This window comes from Oncorhynchus keta, chromosome 37, assembly GCF_023373465.1.
Source record: "Oncorhynchus keta strain PuntledgeMale-10-30-2019 chromosome 37, Oket_V2, whole genome shotgun sequence".
In the NCBI taxonomy this organism is placed as follows: Eukaryota; Metazoa; Chordata; class Actinopteri; order Salmoniformes; family Salmonidae; genus Oncorhynchus; species Oncorhynchus keta.
In genome coordinates this window covers 21,440,849-21,468,509 of record NC_068457.1, presented here as the reverse complement: position 1 = coordinate 21,468,509, position 27,661 = coordinate 21,440,849, and the positions used below count along the sequence as shown (strand labels likewise).

The window sequence follows — 27,661 nt, the reverse complement described above, 5'->3', positions numbered from 1 at the left end:
CTCTGACTGGTGTGTGATTTGCTCTCTCATCATTTGGTAATACAGGAAATTTCCACGACAACACACTACCACTCTGTAGTGCCTTGCGGTCAGAGGCCGAGCAATTACTGTACCAGGCAGTGATGCAACCAAGATGCCCTTGATGTTGCTACTGTAGAACCTATTGAGGATCTCAGGACCCATGCCAAATCTTTTTAGTTTCCTGAGGGGGAATAGGTTTTGTCGTGCCCTCTTCACGACTGTCTTGGTGTGTTTGGACCATTCTAGTTTGTTGTTGATGTGGACACCAGGGAACTTGAAGCGCACAACCTGCTCCACTACAGCCCTGTCGATGAGATTGGGGACGTGCTCGGTCCTCCTTTTCCTGTAGTCCACAATAATCTTCTTAGTCACGTTGAGGGATAGGTAGTTATTCTGGCATCACCCGGCCAGGTCTCTGACTTCCTCCACTTTCGATGGCCATTGTCATGCTGGAAAAGTGTGCTCTTCCTGAATGAATCCCGGTTTCAACTGTACTGGACAGATGGCAGACAGCATGATGTCGTGTGGGAGAGCGGTTTTCTGATGTCAACTTGTGAACAGAGTAACCCATGGTGGCGGTGGGGTTATGGTATGGGCAGGCATAAGCTACAGTACAGACAACGAACACAATTGCATTTTATCTATAGCTATTTGAATCCACAGAGATACCGTGACGAGATCCTGAGGCCCATTGTCGTGCCATTCATCCGACTCAATCACCTCGTGTTTCAGCATGATAATGCACACTCCATGTCGCAAGGATCTGTACACAATTTCTGGAAGCTGAAAATGTCCCAGTTCTTCAATGACCTGCATATCTACCAGACGTGTCACACATTGAGCATGTGTGGGATGCTCTGAAAGTCAAGATCAACGTGCATGACAGAAGGTTCCAGTTCCCGTCAATAACCAGCAACTTTGCACAGCCATTGAAGAGGAGTGGGACAACATTCCACAGCCACAATCAACGGCCTGATGAACTCTATGCAAAGGAGATGTCACGCTGCATGAGGCAACTTGTGGTCACACCAGATACAGACTGGTTTTCTGAACCACACCCCTACCTATTTTATTTTTTTTTTAAGGTATCTGTGACCTACAGATGCATATCTGTACTCCCAGTCATGTGAAATCCATAGATAAGGGCCTAATGAATTTATTTTGATTTGATTTCATCATATGACCTGTAACTCAAGTCTTTGGAATTGTTGCATGTTGTGTTTTATATTGTTCAGTGTCATTTGGGCCAAAACAAATGTCTCAACAGAAAGAAACAAAACTGGTTCAAACCTTCACAAAAGTTTTGAACAGGCTTATATTGCAGCAATTACCAACAAAGGCGGGTGCCTTCTGTAGGCCTACACAATAAAAAACGGTTCAAACTTAATTTGGCCAACAAAAATGTCTCAAATAAGAAACAAAACACTTTGCAATAATAATAATATACAATACAAAAACAAACTATAATCAATATGAAAATCGCTTATGGAGATACGAATAAATTAAATCAAAATCCTCTAATTTTACGTCAATGAAAATCCATCTTCACAATCAATAGTAGGGCTAGGGCTGTTGCGGTGACCATATTACCTCCACACCGGCGGTCATGAGTCATGAAGGCAGTCAAATTCTGATGCTGCTGCTGATTAGTAGCCTACCAAACTTGCTAACTGCCTGGTACTCAGCACACTAATTGTCCCTCTAATCACTGACATCAATGCAAATGTATTCAAATCTAATAAAACAGAGCTTATGTTGTGCAACTTTTTTTTACCCCCTTTTTCTCCCTAATTTCATAGTATCCAATTACTATGTCTCGTCGCGACAAATCCCGTACGGGCTCGGGAGAGACGAAGGTCATGCATCATCCGAAACACAACCCAACCAGGCTGCTTCTTAACACAGCGCGCATCCAACTCGGAAGCCAGCCGCACCGTGTCGGAGGAAACACTGTGTACCTGGCCACCTTGGTTAGCGTGCACTGCGCCCGGCCCGCCACAGGAGTCACTGGTGCGTGATTAGACAAGGACATCCCTACTATATTTATTTCTCAACTTTCCATTTATTAAGCACATGACTTATATTTACAACAGGAGTATAGCCCACCTGGCTGGCATGAAATAAACCACTGAGAAAAGCTTCCTCCATTTGCTATTTAAGTACATAGATGACATGTATTTTTTCCTGCTGCCCCTGTTTCGATACACATGCATGATAATGGTCCATTCTAAATCAAAACAAATGTCACACATTATTTAGTATATGTAAAGACGAATAAATCAAGAATAGTGTAATGGGTGACAATATTAGCTTGTCACTTGTGAATTCTATACTATTATTTGTGAATTATGCCCAGCATATTTTATAGCCCTTAGGCCTATATGTTTTAAAGTTTGTATCACAACTAAAGTGGCCAAATAACATCTTAAAATGAAGCACATTTAATCCGCTTTACAAAGGGTGTAGCGCCTAACTGGCATACATAAGCAGCGCGTGTTTCAAGTTTGGGGAAGATACTTTTCACCATAAAAATGCACCTTTTATAATAAAGCATTACATGCATAACTGCATTTGCGGTCACTTTTGATAATGGTGTTTTCCGCTAATGGAACATTCACGCGTATAGCCTACTACCATGTGCACATTGCTGCGTGTATAATGTGAAGAAATAGCCTAATATGTAGTAAACATCTAAAGCTGAAGTTTTGATCTGTTGCGTCAGCCACATTGCATTAAAAAAAATGTTTTGATGCTAGTGGTTTTATTCGTTTGGGATCTCGCATCCCACAACTGTCCCAAACTGTTTGGAATATTTATTTCTCGCACTGAATAGAATAGGTCAACTTTTGTACTATGGGGGATAGTAGATTGAAATAGGCTATTCCTTTTGCTGTTCGTTAGGCCTACTCATCTTGTTGGCTGACGAAAAGTAAATGTGGACAGTTCTTCCCATATCTTCAATATGATTTTTCAAATCATCATGCAGCCTAACAATGTATTAAAAAGCAAAACATATAGCCCAACATTTGTAGAACAAGTTACATGAAAAACTCTAAATTGAGCATAAAGGAGTACCTATTTATTTGTTAACGCACTCCCTCAAATCATTATGAGAAAATATATTTTGTTTAACTTTGTTCAATTTAATTCTTAAAACTATGAAATAATGCCACGGAATTATAAGCAAATCCTGTCCGCTAAAGGAACTAGTGTAGCCCACAACCATTTGGCATAGCCACATCAAGACCTAACATAAGGACAACTCAGAGTATACTATTCTAATGAAATAGAAATCTTCATATCATGCTTCTTTAGACATGTCTAAAATAAATAATGGATTTATTGTGAAGGTGTAGGCTATGTTACATGGATTTATTGTGAAGGTGTAGGCTATATTACATGGATTTCACTTTTTAAAATTGTAAGCTATATGTTGAAAACAGGAGATGCTAAATGTGTTCATGTTAATTAACGGTCAATTACCTTATTTGCTTGACAATCACCGGCTGATGAGATTTCGTGACTGCCCTAGCCTAGGCCAAGGCTCCTTTCACTCGCTCTCTCCGTCTCCACATCAGAAGGCACATGTGAGGTGAGCAGCCGGACCCAGTTTCAGCTATACATTTTTATTGAGTTGCAATTGGCTGACACATAACAAGCTTGCGTAGTTGTCATCACCTCACACACACATTGAAGAGGACGGTTCCGGTTGGTAAATCAATTTCAATTGCACGTACCTGAGACCGTGACAATTATATCAGATCTGAGTCAAAAGTCTGAAATATAGAACCCGACCGGGTCCCTGGTCAGATCTCAATATTTCAGGCCTGTTGAACATGAAATAACAGCATTTCTGTAGCCTGTTGGTTTCCTAGCAGCAGGACTGACAAACACTGCTTTAGGGCCATCTGTTCCGTTTAACACAACAGTCCTTACAACATACAACATACACCTGTCATTAGTATCCTGAATGAATGTTGTTTCATTGTCCTCTGTGACATGACACTATTAATCCACTTGGTGGAACCCACTGTGTATTAGTAGAATGAAGGATGAATTAATAAGGGAGTCAATGAATGAAGGATGCTTGTCCTTCAAGTGGATATCACCTGGTGACCATCTCGCACATCTCAAGGCCGCAGCACCGTCGGTCATTCTAAATGGTCGGTCTGACTTGTCCTGTTTCACTAAAGCATGTACCACATGGAGTTTCGTATTGCATCTGTCTGACACATACACACACAATTGTTTTCTTAATCGATATGTGTTTGTCATCTACAAAGCGTGCACCCAGAGGGGTCCCAGGACCGAGTTTGGGAAACCCTGAACTACTTAGTAAATTAACCTCATCTATCAGTACTCATCATAAGCCAATTGACATATCAATATAATGAGTAGTAATGATGGCCAGTTTTACGGATGGAGGTCCGGTGTTGAAACAACCCCATAGGTGCACAGCTATGCTCCTTGAAGGCAGCTGGTTTTCATCCTAGTGTAATATCAGGGGATATATTCAGTGAGGTGAAACGGTGACCATTTCAGATCAACATCGAAGTTAATGAGAAGAGCTGACATGATTTACTCATCTAATGACAGACATATATGACAGACATATACAGATATGTTACATTTAAGTCATTTAGCAGACACTCTTATCCAGAGCAACTTACAGGAGGAATTAGGGTTAAGTGCCTTGCTCAAGAGCACATTGACAGATTTTTCACCTAGTCTCTGGGATTCAAACCAGCAACCTTGCGGTTACTGGCCCAACGCTCTCAGTAGGCTACATGCTGCCCTGTTCTAATCTATACAATGTATTTCTATCTGTAGAGGTTTTCCTGGGTTGGGATAGGTTGACTGGTGTGGAGGTGGTTTTAATTATGTCATTGTCTCCCTCTGTTCCCCAGGTGCACTCACTCTACATGCTGCAGATATGAGACCAGAAAACTGGTTAAGAACAACAACATTAACATTGCTCTTCAGTGTTACCTCACTCCAACTGTTTTTATTAGGATTCCCTACAGGTAGGTGTTGCTTTTTCCTCCTATTTATTCTTCAACGCAGTGTTATGTCTCTTATTACAGTAAATAAAAAAATACAGCTTTCAAAAACCAAGTGTTTGGTGCCTTATTCCTTTATTGATTGATTTCAGAGGTAATGACAAATGAGTGTGACTTTAGTGTAGGATTCTCATGCTAGTATTGTTCTGCTTAGAAATTCAGACTATTTAAACTTGTTCTAATGAATTAAGCAAGTTTTGTGTGAAAAAATACTCAGGACTAGATTTGGGACCCTCATTGACACTGAAAACAGCTCATACTGCTCAAAGATCACAATACTGCAAAAATACCATAACTTGTGAAATCATTGGGAATGAATTTATCCGGCGCCTGTTCTGTGACAGATGCGGCGTTATAGCAAAATAGCTGGAAATTCAGTACAGAGGAAAGTCTGTTCACGTTGTTCGATATCCACTTGTAGGTGTAGGCTACTTTTATGTCTTACAGTGCATTTGGAAAGTATTCAGACCACTTGACTTTTTCCACATTTTGTTACGTTACAGCCTTGTTCTAAAAATGTATAACATTTTTTTATTTCCCTCAAATCTACACAGAATACCCTATAATGACAAAGCAAAGACAGGTTTTTAGAAGTTTTTGCAAATTTTTAAATATATATATTTATATCACATTTATATAAGATTCATACCCGTTACTCAGTTGAATTACCTTTTGGCAGTGATTACAGTATCGAGTCTTCTTGGGTATGACGCTACAAGCTTGGCACACCTGTATTTGGGGAGTTTCTCCCATTCTCCTATGCAGATCCTCTCAAGCTCTGTCAGGTTGGATGGGGAGCGTCACCGCACAGCTATTTTCAGGTCTCTCCAGAGATGTTCGATCGGGTTCAAGTCCGGGCTCTGGCTGGGCCAATCAAGGACATTCAGAGACTTCTCCCAAAGCCACTCCTGCATTGTCTTGGCTGTGTGCTTAGGGTCGTTGTCCTGTTGGAAGGTGAACCTTCGCCCCAGTCTGAGGTCCTGAGCCCTCTGGAGCAGGTTTTCATCAATGATCTCTCTGTACTTTGCTCCGTTCATCTTTCCCTCGATCCTGACTAGTGTCCCAGTCCCTGCTGCTGAAAAACATCCCCACAGCATAATGCTGCCACCACCATGCTTCACTGTAGGGATGGTGCCAGGCCAAACAGTGCAATCTTGGCTTCATCAGACCAGAGAATCTTGTTTCCTCATGGTCTAAGAGTCCTTTAGGTGCCTTTTGGCCAACTCCAAGCGGGCTGTCATGTGCCTTTTACTAAGGAGTGGCTTCCGTCTGGCCACTCTACCATAAAGGCCTGATTGGTGGAGTGCTGCAGAGATGGTTGTCCTTCTGGAAGGTTCTCCCATCTCCAGGTTAGTAAACTCGCTACAATCATGCAGTAATGTTACAGTGTACAGTCAGTAAGCAGTTTAGGACTGACACCGGTGGGGCCCAGTGGTAATAAATGAGTAAAACCAAAATCTTACCTTGACTTGGAAGACCTCCGGTGTTGTGTTGGATAGTCATAGCCAGCTAGCTAACATAACATCCCTCTGTTTGAGTAGGCTAAACTAGCTTGCTGCATTTTCTAGCTAAGCAAGTCAAACAAAGGAAATTACAGTCTCCCTCTTGCTTCTCCTTAATTTTGGAAGACATTAAATTGTTCAAAACTGTTCAACTATTGTCTTTCTCTCTCTTTGACTGAACTACTCACCACATATTATGTACTGCAGTGCTAGCTAGCTGTAACTTATGCTTTCAGTACTATATTAATTATCTGATCTTTTGAGTGGGTGGACAACATGTCAGTTCATGCTGCAAGAGCTCTGATAGGTTGGTGGACATCCTCCAGAAGTTGTCATAATTACTGCTATGGAAGGGGTTGAGAACCATGAGCCTCCTCGGTTTTGTATTGAAGTGAATGTACCCTGAGGAGGACGGGAGCAAGCTGTCCTCCGGCTACACCATGGTGATACCCAACAGAGTACTGTTGAGGCTACTGTAGACCTTCAATGCAAGTGTCTTTTAATACATTATTTGGTGACGTGAATATGTTTAGTAAAGTTTTATCTAAAAAAGGATCCCTTTTAATGTTTTACTATTTTAATTTTTATAAAATTCACTGAGGATGATGGTCCTCCCCTTCCTCCTCTGAGGAGCCTCTACTGGTCCATTGTTGTCCAAAGGTTGCTACCAGCCGCTAAACTAGATGTCCCGTCCTTCCAGGATGTTGGCCTGAGGTAGGACTACATAAATAGTGGAATAGGGTGATGGTGTTGTAATGAGTGTAGGGTTAGATGGTACCATATTTTACCTTTTTCATGTAAAGTATAAAGGATTTATACCCCAGTCTAGTTGGTGGCGGTAATGCAACATTTATTGGATGCCAACCGCTGTTAAACCTCATCGAAGAAGAAGAAGACGAAGAACGCTAAGCAGAATCAAAGAGAGGTTTCAACCAACATTTCTTTGATAAAGCGAAAAGCTACTTTCATAACCATTGCTAATATGTCAAAACTACAGATGTTGAATGTGTTTGTCACGGAGCGTTTGTCAGCGGCTGCTGTGGAGATATTCGGAGCCGTGGAGAAGACCGTTGCAGAGTATCAGGAAGAAATCTGCCGTTCAGCGGAGGAGAACGAGCGTTTACGCAGGCTGTTGGATTTGGTTAGCAAACCAGAGATAAAGTTACACAGAGCAGGTTCGTACAACATTATGTTGTTGTAACGAGATTTGACTAGATTCATGTTTATTTTCGATTTTTTTTTCTAACCGTTATTTTATCATGGAGTCATTCGTGTGCAGGGTTGCCAGGTCTAGCTAACATTTCTAGACAATGACTACTCAAAACCTGCCACAAGGCCTGAAAACTATCCCCAATTTGGGAGGTTTCAGTAAAAGATTTGCCACGTTTATCCAGTAAACCCTTTTCCATAACGTTATCGAGCGAATTAAGAAAGAATATTCGCGTCACGACGTAAGAATCTAAATGCGTTTTCCATGAAAATAATAATTATTGCGAGCTCACGTGATGTAATCGAGGAATTTTAACATGTCGCAAGAGGAAAGACAAATCGCCCTTATTAAACTCGCCAGATCATTTTCCATCAACGGGTGTAGATTTAACTCGTTTGACTGCTATGATTGTAAATCAATCCCATTTGCGAATGTGTATAACTATACATAAATCCGACAGAAGAGTTTGAGTGATGAAAGTTGGACAGAGGATCACAATCTCTGCGCAAGACACACTTGGACGAACTTTAGGCAATTTTCTGGCAGTTGTGTCCTTACGTGCCAGCAGGGTTGGGTAGGTTACTTTCTAAATGTAATCCATTAGTTACTAGTTACCTTTCCAAAATGTAATCAGTAATTTAACTTTTGGATTACCCAAACTCAGTAATGTTATATGATTACATTCTGTCACGTTCTCCTTAAGAGGCATTATTAAAAGACAAAAATGTATGTTTACTTTATTTAACTGTTGAGCCACATCTATTGCAGAATAAAACAATGTTACATTTTACATAGCTGGCCATATATGGATGTTAAATTTTACTTTATAGGGTTGATTATGTAGGCTTCTGACCATTCACTTTCTACTATATATAATAATATGATTAAATTATATCTTTACATTGAAAACCAAAGTCTTTCAGAATTCCAGTCATTCCAATAAATTATATACACCTTGATCTTCAAGAATAGGACTTGGAAATATGTGTAACCGATGTGAAATGGCTCGCTAGTCAGCGGTGGTGCGCGCTAATAGTGTTTCAGTCGGTGACCCGTCACTCGCTCTGAGACCTCGAAGTAGTGGTTCCCCTTTACAGTGTGTGTTTGTTTACATTTACAATGTTTTAGAAACATTGGAGTAAAACAAGCTTATATTTTGGGTTCTCGTGGAATGTGACAGTTGAACTAAGCTCATGAGGCATTTATAAGTTCTATTCTTCAAGAATCAATTGATCAATTGAGATATATATATATATACAGGACCAGTCAAAAAGGTTGGACACACCTACTCATTCAAGGGTTTTTATTTTCTATGTTGTAGAATAATAGTGAAGACATAACTATGAAATAACATATGGAATCATGTAGTAACCAAAAAAGTGTTAGACAAAGTAGCCACCCTTTGCCTTGATGACAGCTTTGCATACGCTTAGCATTCTCTCAACCAGCTTCACCTGGAATGCTTTTCCAACAGTCTTGAAGGAGTTCCCACATATGCTGAGCACTTTCCTTCACTCTGCGGTCCAACTCATCCCAAACCAGGTCTGGTGATTGTGGAGGCCAGGTCATCTGATGCATCTGATGGTTACAACAGTATTCCACATGTGTTATTTAATAGCTTTGACGTCTTCACTATAATTCCACAATTTAGAAAATAGTAAAAACAAAAAAAATAGAATGAGGAGGTGTGTCCAAACTTTTGACTGGTACTGTATATTTATAATTTATATGTCCAAAAATGGATTGCCACTTTTAAGTCTATCAAAGGTGTGCAAGTTTGAGCATGTGTATCATGTATTTTCAATGCTGATTTGAATGCCATTGAGAACAGAAGTGTAAAAAAAAAAAATCTGCAAACATACTTTCTGAATATAACAGTAATCCTCAAAGTAATCACCTAGTTTTTCAAAAGTATGTGTATCCGATTACAATATATTTGCTGGTAACGTAACGGATTACTGTTACCGTAACGGATTACAGCTACCGTTACTCCTCAACCCGTTGTGCCAGACTTCAAACCATTATAAAAGGCCTATTTGCGATATTGGATTGTCATTTCAATAGGCATAGGCTACTGACTAACATCTGGGTTTATGATTGTAATTCAACTTTGTCATGGTTTGGTTAGCTGCAGGTAGCCTATAGCCCCTGATAGGCAAGATGTAAAGTGAACGATTTAGCAGCTTGCTTAGTTCAAATTGACAGACTCATTTATTCAACAGCGATTTTGGGGTAAGAAGTGCTTGTTGCCCAATAGCCTGCTGGAATAGGCTACTAAGGGGTCGTAATTTCAATCACTGAATAACATATTCATATGGATATGAACTAATATGCTTGTCAACAACAGCCAGTGTTTATTTTTTTACCTGTAGCCTATTCTGACTGATTCAACAGTCAATCTAATGCTACAGTAGCCTACAAAGCCATAGAAATTAGTACTTTACTTGATGTCTAACATATGTCATTCTCCACATTTTAATGTCAGTTTTTTATTGTGGACTTTTCCCGGAGAGGGAGATCCATAACGGCCATTTCAAATGTCCACTCGAGACTCAAGAACTGCTGCTGTCACACCTCCTTCCGCCCCTCCCCATCACTCATTCAGTAACAGCCCCCCTCACTGCCTGATAGTCAGCAGCAACCGGTCACAGTAAAATGTATATATATATATATTATTTTTTTAAAGAAATGCGATGGTGATCGCAGTGCAGAGTAGGCCAAAAGTGGACAAAAAACCTGCAGCCCAAGAACAATTCACCCGCAACATCGTTTTCCAAGTAGCCCAAATGTCGGGGAAAAACCACGGGCATGGCAACCCTGCTCATGTGACACGTTGTGATATGTTTAAAGAAAGAGGCTGTACGAACACGCCTGGTTCCCAAATTGATGACGTATGTCGCGCAGTTGAGAGTCGAGTGGAGACGAATGGATTCGGTTCAGTCAGTCATCCTGGTGATACGAGTTTATGCTGACTAGTTGTCACAGCAGCATTGCGCTAGTTTAAACGTGTAAAAGACAGTGATGCTTATTTCGATGGGCGAGGGAGAAATAACTTGTGGTATTGGTCACCATCTGAATATCACCCTGATGTGCCAATTAGCTAACGTATCGACAAAACTCGATCCATTGGAATACTGCGTTACTTGATCTTATTTCAAAGAGCGCTCCGTTAGCCACACCCCGGGACATTGCTTGACATTTTGCAGTGAGACACGTCTCAATTTAAAATGGGTCGGGGACGTCACTCTCTGAGACCTTGAAGGAGTTGTTCCCCTTGCTCTGCAAGGGCCACGGCTTTTGTGGAGCGAGGGGGAACGATGCTTCGATGGTGACTGTTGTCGATGTGTGCAGTCTGTCCTTCACTCTTGATTGCCAAGCACTGCTGTCCTGCAGTAGGGAGAGGGACGTAGCTAGATAGTCTGGCCAATTGCCAATATCAGGCCAGAGTGACAGCTAAAGCACATTTATTGTAGTGATTTTCACCGAAAAATCGGCAAACAAGTTTACAATTCTCGACAGGTTACGTGAGTACAGTAAGGATGTGGCGTGACTGTAAACATATTTGATATCAAGCATCTCAATCACGCGTGATTTCGCATAGGTTGTTTGGTGACCCGTTACCAAATAGAACTAGCTAGCTGAGGAGGACGACTGACTGAACCGAATCCGTTCATCTCCACTCAACTCTCTGCACGACATACGTCATCAATTTTGGGCACCAGGCTGGTCTGTATAGCCTATCCCATCCTAAAGATCTTCGTCTCTTCCTCGGTCGTCACTAGATACCACAGCCACAAAGTCATACATCCCTACTATTTCTAACATGTATCTTCATAAAATGTGATTTTAAACTTAACCACACTGCTAACTTTATGCCTAATCTTACGAAAGGTTAAATAAAAAAATATAAAAAAGCACATCTTAGCCAATTTGACTTTGTGGCTGTGGAAACCCTTTCTCTCTGGCTATAAGCACCTTCGAACGAAACTCTGTTTCACCAACATTGCTTTGTATAAATCACGTGCTGGGGGAGCGGCTCAAAGGACATTCCTGACCCGTAAACGACAAACCAAAATCTAAAACCAACCCTTACCTTAACCCTAACCAAACCATTAACCTTAACACTGAACTTAAACTAATTTTAAACTAATTCTGAAATAAAATAAATTTTTGCAGATCAGGAGTGCCCTTATAGTCTTTTCTGTGCTGTTTAGTGTAGACTAGTCAACAAAATCGTCTTATTTTTGAGCACAGAGAGTGCTTCCAAACAACATTTCTGATACTTTATTAAAGATGGAATATGTCATTTTTTTGGCCAACTGATCAAATTCACATAGAAATGTAGTTATAGATCTGTCATTCTCATTGAAAGCAAGTCTAAGAAGTGGTAGTAGATCTGTTCTATATGTGTTAATTCTCTGCTTGCCATTCTTAAGTTTATTTTTTTTACTTTCAGTTTTTTACACCAGCTGAAAATACAATATGTTTGGTTATGGAAAATATATTTCACAGCAGTTTAGATGGTACAATGATGGTACATTATGCTTGCTTTTTTTGTCACAAACTGAAATAAGGCAAACTATTAGAATTTCAGCAACCAGGAAATGACTGAGCGATTTCTGCATAGTGCACCTGTTTAAGATATATTGTTTCCCTCCAGACTTCCAGGTACTGACTCCCGCCGTTTACCCTGAGCAACTTAACTGTAAGCAGGAGTGGAGCCCCAGTCTGGGGCAGGAGGACCCAGAACCCACACAGATTAAAGAGGAACAACAGGAGTTCAGACTCAGTCAGGAGGAACCACCTCAGCCCTCACATCTTTACCAAAACCAAACTGTGGATGACGGAGAGAGGGGTATTCTACCTATCATCATAACTGAAGAGATCAAAACAGAAGCTGATGGAGAGGGCTACATAGTACCAGAACCAACCAGTGATCAGCCCCTTTCAGTTCATCCAGACTGCTCTGCTGCAGTGGAGAAACCATATCGGTGTCAACAATGTGACAAAAGCTTCACACGTAAGGGACACTTGACCATCCATTCAAAGATACACACAGGAGAGAAATCTTATCTGTGCAAACAATGTGACAAAAGCTTCATCCAGAAAGGCGACTTGGACAGACATACTAGGGTACACACAGGAGATAATCCATATCAGTGCAAACAATGTGGCAAGATGTTTAACCAGAAAGGAAGCTTGACCATCCATTCAAGGATACACACAGGGGAGAAACCTTATCAGTGCAAAGACTGTGACAAATCCTTCAACCAGAAGATGGAATTGATATTGCATATGAGAGTTCACACAGGGGAGAGACCATATAATTGTCCTGTATGCAAGAAAGGTTACATGGCATTAAGCTATTTAAGACTTCATCAGCGTGTTCACTCCGGGGAGAAACCTTACCAATGCAAAGAATGTGGAAAATGCTTTGGTTATAAAGGAAGCTTGAAGTCTCATATGAGCACTCACACAAAAGTTTCAGCCTGAAGTGAGAACAACAAATGATTACTCACTTGAATTTCTTGTTACATCCAACTTGTAAATAATTTATGTTCTATTTTCTGGCATTTGACAACTAAACAAATGTAGTTATGTGAGAGGAGTGATAAAACATCAGTCAGTATCAGATTCGTAAGCTCATTTTAGCTCTTACTTTTTTTGGATACCTACTGGCCAGGATGATGAGGGAATTTGACCATGCTGGCCCGGCTGAAAAGTGATTGCATCCTTTTTGAAACCAGGCTGCCTCACGGGCATGAGCCACTCCTCCCTCACCGCTTTTGCCTGGTCACATGACAGGCCATAGTCCGGTGCACCGCGGTTCAGCCTAATCAAACTCCTGCACTGCTGGCTTCAGGAAGTTGTCACAGCTGTGTCTAACAGAGCACACACTTGGATTCCTAAACAACAGGAGTTCATATTCAATTGTTTAACAATGACATACAGGATATTTGGGCCACTATCTGTACTTCTGTCTGCATGTTAGAATATTGAAGTAGCCTATTATGTCTTTGTTGACTATATAATGCAGCAAATATAGATCAGCTTTAATATTGTAGACAGATTGTGGCTTTCAATGTAATTGTCTGCATCATTTCCCCTATATATACATATATCTATATATATATATATTTACATTTTATTATTTTCCCCTAACCCTACCATCCCTCCCCTAATTGGAGTAAACTAAACTTAATGGACAACAACACTTAGGTTTCTACTTCCATCTTATATATACACTATATACATTTTACGGATACAGTATATTTTACAATAGTTATCTTTTGTTTGTTTTTAGTCTCTTCCTTCAGCAACCCTCAACCCCTCCCATATATCTCTGAACACCATCCAATGTTGATTTCTATTTGCCATATGTTTTCCAACTGTGCTGTTTCACATATGTTCTGAAACTCTACACATTTTACGGACACTATATTTGACATGAGTTATCTTGTTATTTTTAGTTCCGCCCTTCAACTCCACTCAACCCCTCCCATCTATCTCTGAACATCAGAAAGTTTGGATTTCTATTTTCCAGACCAAAGGACAGATTTCCACCGGTCTAATGTCCGTTGCTCGTGTTTATTGGTCCAAGCAAGTCTCTTCTTCTTATTGGTGTCCTTTAGTAGTGGTTTCTTTGCAGCAATCGACCATGAAGGCCTGGTTCATGCAGCCTCCTCTGAACAGTTGATGTTGAGATGTGTCTGTTACATGAACTCTGAAGCATTTATTTGGGATGCAATTTCTGAGGCTGGTAACTCTAATGAACTTATCCTCTGCAGCAGAGGTAACTCTGGGTCTTCCTTTCCTGTGGCAGTCCTCATGAGAGCAAGTTTCATCATAGCGCTTGATGGTTTTTGCTACTGCACTTGAAGAAACATTCAAAGTTTTAGAAATTTTCCGGATTGACTGACCTTCATGTAATGATGGACTGTCATTTCTCTTTGCTTATTTGAGCTGTTCTTGCCATAATATGGACTTGGTATTTTACCAAATAGGGCTATCTTTTGTATACCACCCCTACCATGTCTCACAACACAACTGATTGGCTCAAACGCATTAAGAAGGAAAGACATTCCACAAATTAACTTTTAACAAGGTACACCTGTTAATTGAAATTCATTCTAGGTGACTCCCTCATGAAGCTGGTTGAGAGAATGCCAAGAGTGTGGAAAGATGTCAAGGCAAAGGATGGCTACTTTGAAGAATCTCAAACATATTTTGATTTGTTTACCACTTTTTTGGTTACTACACGATTCCATGTGTTAATTCATAGTTTTGATGTCTTCACTAGTATTCTACAATGTAGAAAATAGTAAAACGGTGTGTCCAAATGTTTGACTGGTACTGTAATATATATATATATATAAATAACATTCTATTGGTTGCAAGAATTTTGTATAATAATTAAAAATGAAAAACACTTGAATACGCCGTCATTTTGTGTATTCGTACATCAAAAATCTCTTCCCAACTATTTTGCAATATGGCTATTTTTTAATATGACACAGCGGTTATTTTTTTGATCCTTAAATGAAACGGGTATACTTCTTTTCTTTATCATAATTTTCGTTAACCAATTCTGTTCTTTAATGCAGGGCCGACAGGCAGGTTTCTTTCTCCCCCTTCCACTTGCCTCTTCCATTTTTGCACTAATGCTGCAATTAATTAGTTGGTTGTAATTTTGGGTAGAGCAGACATTTCCATATATTTGTGTTAGCTGCATGTGTGACAACTCCACCAGTCCTGTTTATGATATCATTTACAAAGATTATACAGTTGTAAAAAAATACATCTCCAAAATCATGATTTTCTAATCAATTAGTATATTTGAGTTGAACCGTTATTTATTGTAATATTTGTTCTGTCTTTTCTGGTGGATTAAACTGAAATTGCAACCAACTTTCTGCAGCTTGTTTTAAAAGTAGAGATATTTTGGAGATTTAAATTTTAAATAACCAAAAGTGAGAGGTTGTAATCTGAATAAAGGGGAAAAGGCCCTTCTTGAACATGGGGTGAGACATTCTTACTAATCTGCTAGAGAACCAGTACTGATTTAAGTATAACTTTGTATGACTGAAGCCTTTAGTGAGAGGTCGAATGCTTTAATATTGAATCATTTCTGTCCAAGCAAGTCTCTTCTTCTTATTGGTGTCCTTTAGTAGTGGTTTCTTTGCAGCAATCGACCATGAAGGCCTGGTTCATGCAGCCTCCTCTGAACAGTTGATGTTGAGATGTGTCTGTTACATGAACTCTGAAGCATTTATTTGGGATGCAATTTCTGAGGCTGGTAACTTAATGAACTTATCCTCTGCAGCAGAGGTAACTCTGGGTCTTCCTTTCCTGTGGCAGTCCTCATGAGAGCAAGTTTCATCATAGCGCTTGATGGCATTTCTGCCCTCCGAGTTCATATTCATTATTTCAATAGGCCTGTTTAATTTCGTCTGGTTTATAGTTCCAAATAAAATTGAATATTTTTTGCTCATATAATTTAAACAAGTCACTAGGTGTAGGCAAGGCCATAAGTAAACTGGGACATGACTAAATCACGGGACTTTTCCACAAATAGACAGGTATTTTCCTTTCCATGGTAGCAAGATCTTATATATTTTTACTAACTTTCTATTAAAATGTATTGTAGTGAGAATTTCTTTCTTTCGGGATATGAAAACAGTATGTTCTCCAACCCTAACCACTCAGCCCCTACCCAGATGGTCATGCGCCATCGCAATCTTCGCTCTCTCTATCCCACTACTCTCTGCTCTTCTATCCTATCATCTCTCCCTTCTGCTAAATCCTTCTCCCCCTGATTCTGCCTCTTCGACCCCACTCTCCTCCCTTCCACATCCTATGACTCACACTGTCCCCTTTCCTCCCGACCGTGTTGGCCCTGCCCTCCTGCTCCGTGGCTGAGTGACTCATTGCGAGCTTACAGAGCAGGACTGCAGCCAGCTTAGTAAAAATGTAGGAAAACTAAACTTCTGGAGGACCTATCATCCTTTCACTCCCACCGCTACCTTCTCTTCCTCTGTATCCACTGCTAAAGCCACTTTCTACCACTCTAAATTTCAAGCTTCTGCCTCTAACCCTCGGAAACTATTTTTCACCTTCTCCTCCCTCCATCCCTCACTCCCCCTTCCTCTCTACGGACGACCCCATACCCTTCTTCAGACCCTCTCTGGAGACCTTCTCCCATTCCTCATCAACTCATCCCTGACCACTGGCTGCGTCCCCTCTGACTGCAAAATGGCCTGAGTTGCTGACCTCCTCAAGAAACCAACACTCGACTCATCTGACATCAAAAACTATAGACCTGTATCTCTTCTTTCTTTTCTTTCCATAACACTTGAGCTTGCGGTCTCTGATCAACTTTCTTGTTATCTCCCCCAGAATGATCTTCTTGACCCTTAGCAGTCAGGCTTCTCTCTCATGGAGGCTCTCCCCACTGCCAAAGCTGACTCTCTTTCCACTGCCTTAGACACCGTGAACCATCAGATCCTCCTCGCCACCCTCTCAGGGCTGGGTGTCTCAGGCTTTGCACACCCTTGGATTGCATCCTACCTGGCAGGCCGCTCTTACCAGGTGACGTGGAGAGGATCTGTGTCTGCACCACCTGCTCTCACTAATGGTGTCCCCCAGGGCCCAGTTCTAGGCCCTCCTCTCTATTGGTCGTGGAAATTGTAACCAGAAAAGAAGACAGAGACTAGATTCCTCAAAACAACTTATTTTATTATAAGATTTGCAATAATGGAGCAGGTGCAACAGTCAAGAGCCCAACAAACAACAGTTGGTTCTCACCCTTTATAGGAAAATACAACCTCTTGTCTATGTGGCATTTTAGCAGGGGTGTGAGATCATGGTGTATAAACAAGTGATAATGCCAGTTTTTTTACTCCTTTCTGCAGATAAAATTGTCGCTGCTGCTCAAGCTAGCCGCTGTTCTCTTCATATCTCCACACAGCTGTGCCCTTGAAAGATGGGAAAAGAACAGGATGGCCCAAAAACGGGGCACTCAGACGGCCCTTTTGTCACTGGACTCGTGACTAAGTTACTCAGAAACAAAAGAGGAAAAACACTGGCTTCTTCTTACATGATAGAAACAGACAGTGGAAATGTTCAGGTTTAAGGCGTATACAAATGATGTGCATAACAGAGATTGTATTTTTGTCACTATACTATACACCAAGTCACTCAACTCCCATCATATTCTCACATGGTCTCTCCTATCATTGCTATGCGGCTGACACTTGACTACTTTTCTCCTATCCCCGTTCTGACACCCAGGTGGCGACACGCATCTCTGCGTGCCTGGCAGATATTTCAACATGGATCTCGGCCCACCACCTCAAGCTCAACAAGACAGAACTGCTCTTCCTCCCGGAAGGCCTGCCCGCTCAAAGACCTCTCCATCACAGTTGACAACTCCACAGTGTCGCCCTCCCAGAGTGCGAAGAATCTTGGTGTGACCCTGGACCCTGGACAACACACCCTGTCTTTCTCTGCAAACATCAAAGCAGTGACACGCTCCTGCAGGTTCATGCTCTACAGCAGCCGTAGAATACGACCCTACCTCACACAGGAAGCGGTGCAGGTCCTAATCCAGGAACTCGTCCTCTCCCGTCTGGACTACTACGACTCGCTGTTGGCTGGGCTCCCCGCTCGTGCCATTAAATCCCTGCAATTATCCAGAACGCTGCAGCCCGCCTGGTTTTCAACCTTCCCAAGTTCTCTCATGTCACCCCGCTCCTCTGCACACTCCACTGGCTTCCAATCGAAGCTCCCATCCACTACAAGACAATGGTGCTTGCCTACGGAACAACAAGAGGAACTTCCCTTACCTACATTCAGACTATGCTCAAACCCGACACCCCATCCCGAGCACTCCGTTCTGACACCTCAGGTCTCTTGGCCCTCCCACCCCTACAGGAAGGCAGCTCCCACTCAGGCCAAGTTCTTCTCTGTCCTGGCACCTCAATGGTAGAATCAGCATCTCCCTGAAGCTAGGACAGCAGAGTTCCTGCCCATCTTCCAAAAACATCTGAAATAATCCTCCTCCTCACCTCAAGGATTTTGGTGTCCATTACTGGCCGTTACAGGAAAGCCCCACACAAACCGCCACCATAGATTTTTTAACTAACCTGTTCTTGGCGATCATTTCTTAATTCTCGATTCCATTTGCAGGTGGTTCTATAAAAACAAGAAAACTCAGAAAGATATTAAAACCTTGTTTTGTACCCTGGAGGTTCCTTGCCATTTTAGCTGCCACACATCTAACATTTCCCAGCATTTTTCAGGAACTTGTCATTTCTATGCGAAGCGTCAACGGCCACGTGTAGAAGTAGATGACAGCGCATAACAAAGTGCGACCAAAACAAAGATCTACACACATGGAAGAGGCATATCTCACTCCATACAAAACATGTATGTAGTATCTTTCTGAATTTTCGTTGCCAAGAACCTGTTAGTTGAAAAATCTCTGGCGGCGGCTTCTATGGAGCATTCCTGGAACGCCCTGTAATGGACATTAAAAGTATCATCGTTCATAACTATCATCAATATGTGCAAACTACAGTTGTTGAATACGTTAGTCACCGAGCGTTTCTCGGCGGCTGCTGTGGAGATATTCGGGGCCGTGGAGAAGAACATAGCGGTGTCAGGAAGAACGAAGGTTACATACGTAACCACGGTTATGTGAGCTATTGAATCATTCCAATATGGTATCCTTCAATAAGGTATCCCTCCGCGCAGGACACATTCTGAGTAAGGATTTCAGATTTGTAGCTGGTAGTGCTGAGGCTGCGGCGAAACCACTTAAATAGCCGCCGCTGCACTACTTCCCCCGTGTCCTTTTTCGAGGTGCCATAGATCACCGACAAAGAGGATTGGAGTGATCCGGTAGCAGACATAACCGTGGTTACTGATAAAATAATTTTAATGTTGAAAGATAATGATTACATAATTCCACTCTGAAACCTTATAACTGTATGAAATTGATTAGAATCATAAAATTATAATCCGATGATGTGTGTAGTTTTTGCCGGAATTAGGTTAAACAATGTATCTGTATAGTGGAAAAACACAGACTGTCTAAGCAAGGCGTAGCTCAGGATTTGAACTTGTGTGTGTGCCGAAGAAAATACAGAGAACAGTTCAACTGTGTTTGGACCGACCTGGCAGGAACTCTGAGGAACCTATGAGAGCACAGGGAGTACTTCTCAAGGTTTCCCTAATCTCGGGGGAATGGAACTGTCGGCTGGGTAGTGATACACAGTGGTGAGAACTATGGAGAAACTTATGAGGACAGGGAGTACTTCTCAAGGTTTCCCTCATCTCAGGGGAATGGAACTGTCGGCTAGGCAGTGACACACAGTGGTGAGAACTATGGAGATAAAACGCACCTACTGATTGTGTGGAAGTTTGTGCGTAGGATACCTACTGTTTGTGTGGAAGTATGTGCGTAGGATACCTACTGTTTGTGTGGAAGTATGTGCGTAGGATACCTACTGTTTGTGTGGAAGTATGTGCGTAGGATACCTACTGTCTGTGTGGAAGTATGTGCGTAGGATACCTACTGTTTGTGTGGAAGTATGTGCGTAGGATACCTACTGTTTGTGTGGAAGTATGTGCGTAGGATACCTACTGTTTGTGTGGAAGTATGTGCGTAGGATACCTACTGTTTGTGTGGAAGTATGTGCGTAGGATACCTACTGTTTGTGTGGAAGTATGTGCGTAGGATACCTACTGTTTGTGTGGAAGTATGTGCGTAGGATACCTACTGTTTGTGTGGAAGTATGTGCGTAGGATACCTACTGTTTGTATGGAAGTATGTGCGTAGGATACCTACTGTTTGTGTGGAAGTATGTGCGTAGGATACCTACTGTTTGTGTGGAAGTATGTGCGTAGGATACCTACTGTTTGTGTGGAAGTATGTGCGTAGGATACCTACTGTTTGTGTGGAAATATGTGCGTAAGATACCTACTGTTTGTGTGGAAGTATGTGCGTAGGATATCTACTGTTTGTGTGGAAGTATGTGCGTAGGATACCTACTGTTTGTGTGGAAGTATGTGCGTAGGATACCTACTGTTTGTGTGGAAGTATGTGCGTAGGATACCTAATGTTTGTGTGGAAGTATGTGCGCATCTATAAAATGGATGTCTTTGTATAATGGACTTTAGAACGTTCTCTGAATAAACTGTACTATCTTTTTGCATAAGCTGAGTCTTTGACTAATTATTGTTAAACCCATGGTCTTACAGATCTCAGGGATTGGTCAAAGCTATTGATTGTCAGTTATTATCATTGGGATTGAAAATTCTCATGACAGTTACATATTTAACCTTCGTTATGTAGCACTATATTGGATCACTCCAATATGGTATCACAATACAAGTTTAATCTGTAAACTATGTAAGGGCCAGACAGAGAACAAAGTCCCATAGAACTGGGGCTGTGCTTTGGCAAAGTGGGTGGGGTTATATCCTTCCTGTTTGGCCCTGTCCGGGGGTGTCCTCGGATGGGGCCACAGTGTCTCCTGACCCCTCCTGTCTCAGCCTCCAGTATTTATGCTGCAGTAGTTTGTGTTGGGGGGCTAGGGTCAGTTTGTTATATCTGGAGTACTTCTCCTGTCCTATTCGGTGTCCTGTGTGAATCTAAGTGTGCGTTCTCTAATTCTCTCCTCCTCTTTCTTTCTCTCTCTCGGAGGACCTGAGCCCTAGGACCATGCCCCAGGACTACCTGACATGATGACTCCTTGCTGTCCCCAGTCCACCTGACCGTGCTGCTGCCCCAGTTTCAACTGTTCTACCTTATTATTATTGGACCATGCTGGTCATTTATAAACATTTGAACATCTTGGCCATGTTCTGTTATAATCTCCACCCGGCACAGCCAGAAGAGGACTGGCCACCCCACATAGCCTGGTTCCTCTCTAGGTTTCTTCCTAGGTTTTGGCCTTTCTAGGGAGTTTTTCCTAGCCACCGTGCTTCTACACCTGCATTGCTTGCTGTTTGGGGTTTTAGGCTGGGTTTCTGTACAGCACTTTGAGATATCAGCTGATGTACGAAGGGCTATATAAATACATTTGATTTGATCTGATTTGAACTGAGCTCAGGGCAGTCATAGTTGCTGTGTCCCTCCGTCCCCACTCAGGGAAGAGGAGGCAACACCCAGCACAGCCGTCCCAACCTTATTGGCGGGGGTAACATTGACTCAATTGTACCTAGAAAAAGTGCTATACGATGCCAAACTGGCCGAGGCGAAAATGTAATTGAGGGGAAACTCCTCAGAGCAGGGCCCACCATGTAGCTACTCCTCTAATAGAATACGCTACTACAACAGAGGTCAGAGGCTGGCTGTCCAGCCAATATACTGCAGTAATAATGTCCACAATCCAATGTGAGTCTTTAGGCTCTGTAGGCTCTGTCCCAGAACTCTCTCACTATAGAAAACGAATAGCCAATCAGACTGTCGTATTGCCTGTGTAATGTAAGTGTCCAAGGTTCTGGCCGGGCACAGCACACACTTGGGGAAAAACACCCATCTCACGAAGGGGCATACAGTGCATTTGGAAAGTATTCAGACACCTTCCCCTTTTCCACATTTTGACATGTTACAGCCTTTCTCTAAAATTGATTAAATCACATTTTTCCTCCTCAATCTACACACAATACCTGATAATGACAATTCGAAAACACTTATGTAAATTTATTTTAAAAATAAAACATAAATACCTTATTTACATAAGTATTCACACCCTTTGCTATGAGACTCAAAATTGAGCTCAGCTGCATCTTGTTTCCATTGATCATCCTTGAGATGTTTCTACAACTTGATTGGAGTCCACCTGTGGTAAATTCAATTGATTGGACACAGTTGACAGTGCATGTCGGAGGAAAAACCAAGCCGTGAGGTTGAAGGAATTGTCCGTAGAGCTCCAAGACGAGTCGAGGCACAGATCTGGGGAAGGGTGCCAAAAACGTTCTGCAGCATTGAACATAGTGGCCTCCATTATTCTTAAATGGAAGAAGTTTGAAACCACCAAGACTCTTCCTAGAGCTGGCTGCCTGGCCAAACTGAGAAAATGGGGGAGAAGGGCCTTGTCAGGGAGGTAACCAAGAAGCCAATAGTCACTCTGACAGCGCTCCAGAGTTCCTCTGTGGAGATGGGAAAATCTTCAGGAAGGACAACCATCTCTGCAGCACTCCACCAATCATGCCTTTATGTGGCCAGACAGAAGCCACTCCTCAGTAAAAGGCACACGACAGCCTGCTTGAAGTTTGCCAAAAGGCACCTATAGGACTCTCAGACCATGAGAAACAAGATTCTCTGGTCTGATGAAACCAAGATTGAACTCTTTGGCCTGAATGCCAAGTGTCACATCTGGAGGAAACCTGGCACCATCCCTACGGTGAAGCATGGTGGTGGCAGCATCATGCTGTGGGCATGTGTTTCAGCGGCAGTAACTGGGAGACTAGTCAGGATCGAGGGGAAGATGAATGAAGTAAAGTACAGAGACATCCTTGATAAAAACCTGCTCCGGAGTGCTCAGGACCTCAGACTGGGGTGACGGTTCACCTTCCATCAGGACCTCAGCCCGAATGTCCTTGAGTGGCCCAGCCAGAGCCCGGATTTGAACCCGATCAAACATCTCTGGAGAGTCCTGAAAATAGCTGTGCAGTGACTCTCTCCATCCATTACCTGAGAGCTTGAGAGGATCAGCAGAGAAGAATAGGAGAATCTCCCTAAATACAGGTGTGCCAAGCTTCATACCCAAGATAACTCGAGGATGTAATCGCTGCCAAAGGTGCTTCAGCAAAGTCCTGAATAATGGGTCTGAATACTTATGTAAATGTGATATTTCAACATTTTAAACAAACCTGTTTTTGCTTTGTCATTATGGGCTATTGTGTGGAGATTCAGGGGGGGGGGACAATTTAATCCATTATAGAGTATGGCTGTAACATAACAAAATGTGGAAAAAGTCAAGGGGTAGGAATACTTTGAATGCACCGTACAAGTTTTGCTCAAAGCAGCCAACTAAAGTATTGTAGTTAACGTAAGTTCAATTACAAAGGCTGGTCTGAGTGCATTTCCTGTTTCATTCAGTAGTACAGCACAATTCACAGTTGCATTTCATCATGGGCACAGTGGGAATTTATATCTGTGATGTTTAAATTATGTCTTACCACCAGAGCGAGAAAGTACATCACTTCCAGCAGATCTCCTTGCTGAGGGCGGCGTTGACCATGCACTGCTTCTCGTGGGGTGAGCCTGATGTTCCGCATATCATGTCTATGTGTTTAACATGGGGAAAAGGGGACACAGTCAAAATTGATGCATCTACAAATTCACTGTTTTACACAGTATTGTATCATATTTGATGAGTTACTGACCTGTCTGTCTACAGGCTTGTCCTGCTGTAGTCTCCACAACCGGATCACACTGGCACGGGATGTCCATGCACTGGATGGACTGAGGGATCCATTCCTGTTGGACTGGAAAACAAAGAGACATGGTCAGTGGTGGGTATTTTTCAATGCTGTATCACCATATGTATCTGGACAGAAAACAAATTGTTTCTCATACTCAACACCCAATCCTCATGCCTTATTGTTTGTTCTTGTTTCCCAATCAACAGTCTGGATCTTCATCTTCTGCCATGGTGGATGAGCTACCCTTTCTGGTAAATACAGGGCCTTTTCTTTTTCCCACCGGAAAAGGGCAGCTACAGACCCAAGTGTTGTCACTGGGTTTCCGGTCCATCCCACCTGAAAGACAACAAAAGTTACTTTTACCAGCTAGCTAAATTGATTACTGAAATGATATCCACATTAAAATACCATAACCCACAGACTTGACTATAGTAAGAGTAAAATAGACTGGGCTTTGGTCTATCTTTATATCTAAAATCATACTATGTGGATGGGATATTTCTGCTGAGATGAGGGAATTATCTGGAATGCTCAACTAGATGATCAGAACAGTCTAGGTTACTATTTGCCAGAAGAGGTGAAGTATTGCAATGAGATATACAACTACTTCTGATTCTAATTCTCAAGAGGAAAGTTAAAACCTTCAGCCATAAGGTCACTGAAGAGGACCAACAGTGATAGGGGGATTGTCTGAAAGGTACTGACATGCAGGGATAATAACATAAGGATTTTGGGCACTGGCCTGCAGACCAAGATTTCTACAGTCAGGTCCTAAATCTGTGGCCTGCGATGTTTACAAAGAAACATTTTCAATAAAGAGGTCACAACATTCATTATGCTATTATATGCTAGTTTTCTTTTTTTTTTTTGTAAGGAGGGTAATGTGCATTGTACATGTAACTACAGTTGGTGGTTATCTATACTGAAAAAAATCTAAACGCAACATGTAAAGTGTTGGTCCCATGTTTCATGAGCTGAAATTAAAGATCCTTGAAAAGGTTATTTCCCTCAAATGTTGTGCACAAATTTGTTTACACCTTGTGTTGGATAAAATAAAAGGCCACTAAAATGTGCAGTTTGTCACACAATGCCACAGATGTCTCAAGTTGAGAGAGAGCGTGCAATTGGCATGTTGAATACAGGAATGTCCACCAGAGCTGTTGCCAGAGAATTCAATGTTAATTTCTCTACCATAAGCCAACTCCAATGTCTATTTAGAGAATTTGGCAGTACATCCAACCAGCCTCACAATCGCAGAACATGTGAAATCACACCAGCCAAGGACATCCACATCCAGCTTCTTCACCTGTGGGATCATCTGAGACCTGCCACCTGGACAGCTGATGAACTTGAGTATTTATATTTGTAATAAAGCCCTTTTGTGGGGAAAAACTCATTCTGATTCGCTGGGCCTGGTGATGCCAAGAATGCCAAGAGTGTGCAAAGCTAAGCCAAGGCAAAGTGTGGCTACTTTAAATAATCTCAAATATATTTTGATTTGTTAAACTTTTTTGGTTACTACATGATTCCATGTGTTATTTCATAGTTTTGATGTCTCCACTATTATTCTACAATGTAGAAAATAAGAAAAATTAAAAACCCTTGAATGAGTAGGTGTGTCCAAACTTTTGTCTTGTATATTCACCTGTATTTACTCCACAAAAATGAAACACTAATTAGCTACTAATGTGGCTTTCATAAAGAACTACAATTCACTATGGGAAAAATGAATGGTGGAAAGGCGATTGGAACCATTTCCCTGTTTGACCACTAGATTTGATGGGTATTATGATACCTCCACTGCGGGGCTCTATTGCAACTTTAATTAGAAGGTACTAACAGACAAGGCAAAGGCATGAATAAAACGGCGTCTTGGGACCCACATTGAAACTGAGGGCAAAACTCTGCTTTGCCCAGATAATGGGCTGGATGCAATAACTGGTTTTCTAATGAAATGCTCCAAAACAGCAGGTGGCGCTAATGTAATGCAGTATTTTTTTTCTGCCGACCAGCTTTTGTGAAAGGAGAACACTATCAATTTTTTTAAATATAGAAATAGTTCAAATGGCGCTAAGAAGATTCTTATAGAAAGGTTTCAACAAATATTTATTTGATAAAACGAACAGCTACACTTTCATAACCATTTCCAATATGTCGAAACTACAGTTGTTGAATGTGTTCGTTACCGAGCGTTTGTCGACAGCTGCTGTGGAGATATTCGTGGTCGTAGAGAAGACTATAGCAGAGTATCAGGAACAAATCTGCCGTTCAGCAAAGGAGAACGAGCGTCTACGGAGGCTGTTGGACATGGCTACCAAACCAGAGAGAACCTCACACATAGCAGGTTTGTAGTGAAATACAGTTGTACGAGATTTGATTTGTAGACCAATAGGTTAGATTAATGTGGCACATTGTGATATGCCAAAGGGGAGGTGAAGGGTGTAGCTTCATCCCAATATGGCGACTGGATTAAGGGCGAGTATAATGAAGTGGGTACGTCAAAAGCGCTCTGCTATGGGTTAGACGGGTTTGATTGGTGTTTTTTCTTTTTCTTCGGGTTCTTACCATGTTGTTCAACTACTTTACATGGAGCTACTGTACCGCAAGAGTTTGGATTTCTGTTTTCAAGCTAGAGGATGAGTCTGAGCATTGGTGGAAAAAGTACTAAATTGTCATACATGAGTAAAAGTAAATATACCATAATAGAAAATGCCTCGGATAAGTGAAAATCCTAGTAAAATATAGTACTACTTGAGTAAAAGTATTTGGTTTTAAATATAGTAAACACTAGAACCGCTGGGCCTCGAAGGATCCCATTTTATGCAAATGAGCAGTCATTTCTGACTGCAAAATTCTAACAGTGTAATGAATACATTTCATATGCTATCACCGAAATAATAATTTGATTGTGTTCATGATGGTCGTTGGTAACATTGGAAAATATTTGTTCCCTGATTCCAAGTAACAAAATAGCATTTATTAGTTGATGTAGGCTATATGTAAAAACACATTCCACTGTTAAATCAATTTTATTTGTGGAGTGCCTTTGTTACAACTATGAAACAGAAACTATATAATATGCGTTGGAACATGGTAACAGCTTCTTTTTATAAGTACTTTTGTTTGTACAAAAAGCTAGGGCTGAGTGATATGGACAAAATATCGTATCACAGTATTTTTCTAAATGTTGACAGTATTTGACGGTACTTTGTTTTTGAATATAAAGGTTCGACATTTGCTTTATGAGTAGTTCTTGACCCTAGGGTGGCAACACATCCATTCTAAGTTATTTCAAGGGGTCTTACTCATTCTAATTGTTTTCTACTGTTCAATTCAACTTCAACTCAAAATAATTTCCTGCACTCATTTGAGATTATTTCCACACTGTCGCGTAGGGCTGCACGATATGGGCAAAAAAAAGTGATGTAGCC

General features: G+C 41.5%; 2 protein-coding genes and 1 long non-coding RNA gene across 10 annotated transcripts in view; 2 read left to right on the top strand and 1 right to left on the bottom strand.

Moving 5' to 3' along the window:
• The first annotated feature begins 7,243 nt into the window (after positions 1–7,243).
• LOC118370285 (zinc finger protein 239-like) lies at positions 7,244–15,676 on the top strand. The gene is made up of 2 exons (XM_035755241.2): positions 7,244–7,758; positions 12,454–15,676. Exons 1-2 carry the CDS (start codon positions 7,566–7,568, stop codon positions 13,284–13,286), a joined length of 1,026 nt encoding a protein of 341 aa, XP_035611134.2. The 5' UTR covers positions 7,244–7,565; the 3' UTR covers positions 13,287–15,676.
• Positions 15,677–19,647: 3,971 nt separating this feature from the next.
• LOC118370287 (uncharacterized) overlaps positions 19,648–27,661 on the bottom strand; it is a 16,693-nt gene continuing 8,679 nt past the window's right edge. The window contains exons 3-6 of one of the 8 annotated variants that reach the window (XR_008095787.1): positions 24,192–24,566; positions 20,776–24,090; positions 20,640–20,741; positions 19,648–20,605 (exon numbers count right to left, since the gene is read on the bottom strand). This is a non-coding gene — a long non-coding RNA (uncharacterized LOC118370287). Of the gene's footprint in view, positions 20,606–20,639; positions 24,091–24,191; positions 24,567–27,661 lie in introns of all 8 variants that reach the window. The other 7 variants (XR_008095789.1, XR_008095786.1, XR_008095788.1 and 4 more) reach the window with 7 other exon arrangements.
• LOC118370286 (zinc finger protein 239-like) overlaps positions 26,061–27,661 on the top strand; it is a 4,636-nt gene continuing 3,035 nt past the window's right edge. Inside the window, exon 1 of the mRNA XM_035755242.2 lies at positions 26,061–26,574. Within this exon, the coding sequence (XP_035611135.1) occupies positions 26,382–26,574 (193 nt within the window). The 5' untranslated portion in view covers positions 26,061–26,381. The remainder of the gene's footprint in view (positions 26,575–27,661) is intronic.

What these genes read in the sequence shown, in the direction of transcription:
- LOC118370285 (XM_035755241.2), top strand. Translation starts at nt 7,566, where the DNA reads ATGTCAAAACTACAGATGTTGAATGTGTTTGTCACGGAGCGTTTGTCA. An exon ending in GATAAAGTTACACAGAGCAG is followed by an intron (nt 7,759 to 12,453) that starts GTTCGTACAACA and finishes GTTTCCCTCCAG; the next exon opens with ACTTCCAGGTACTGACTCCC.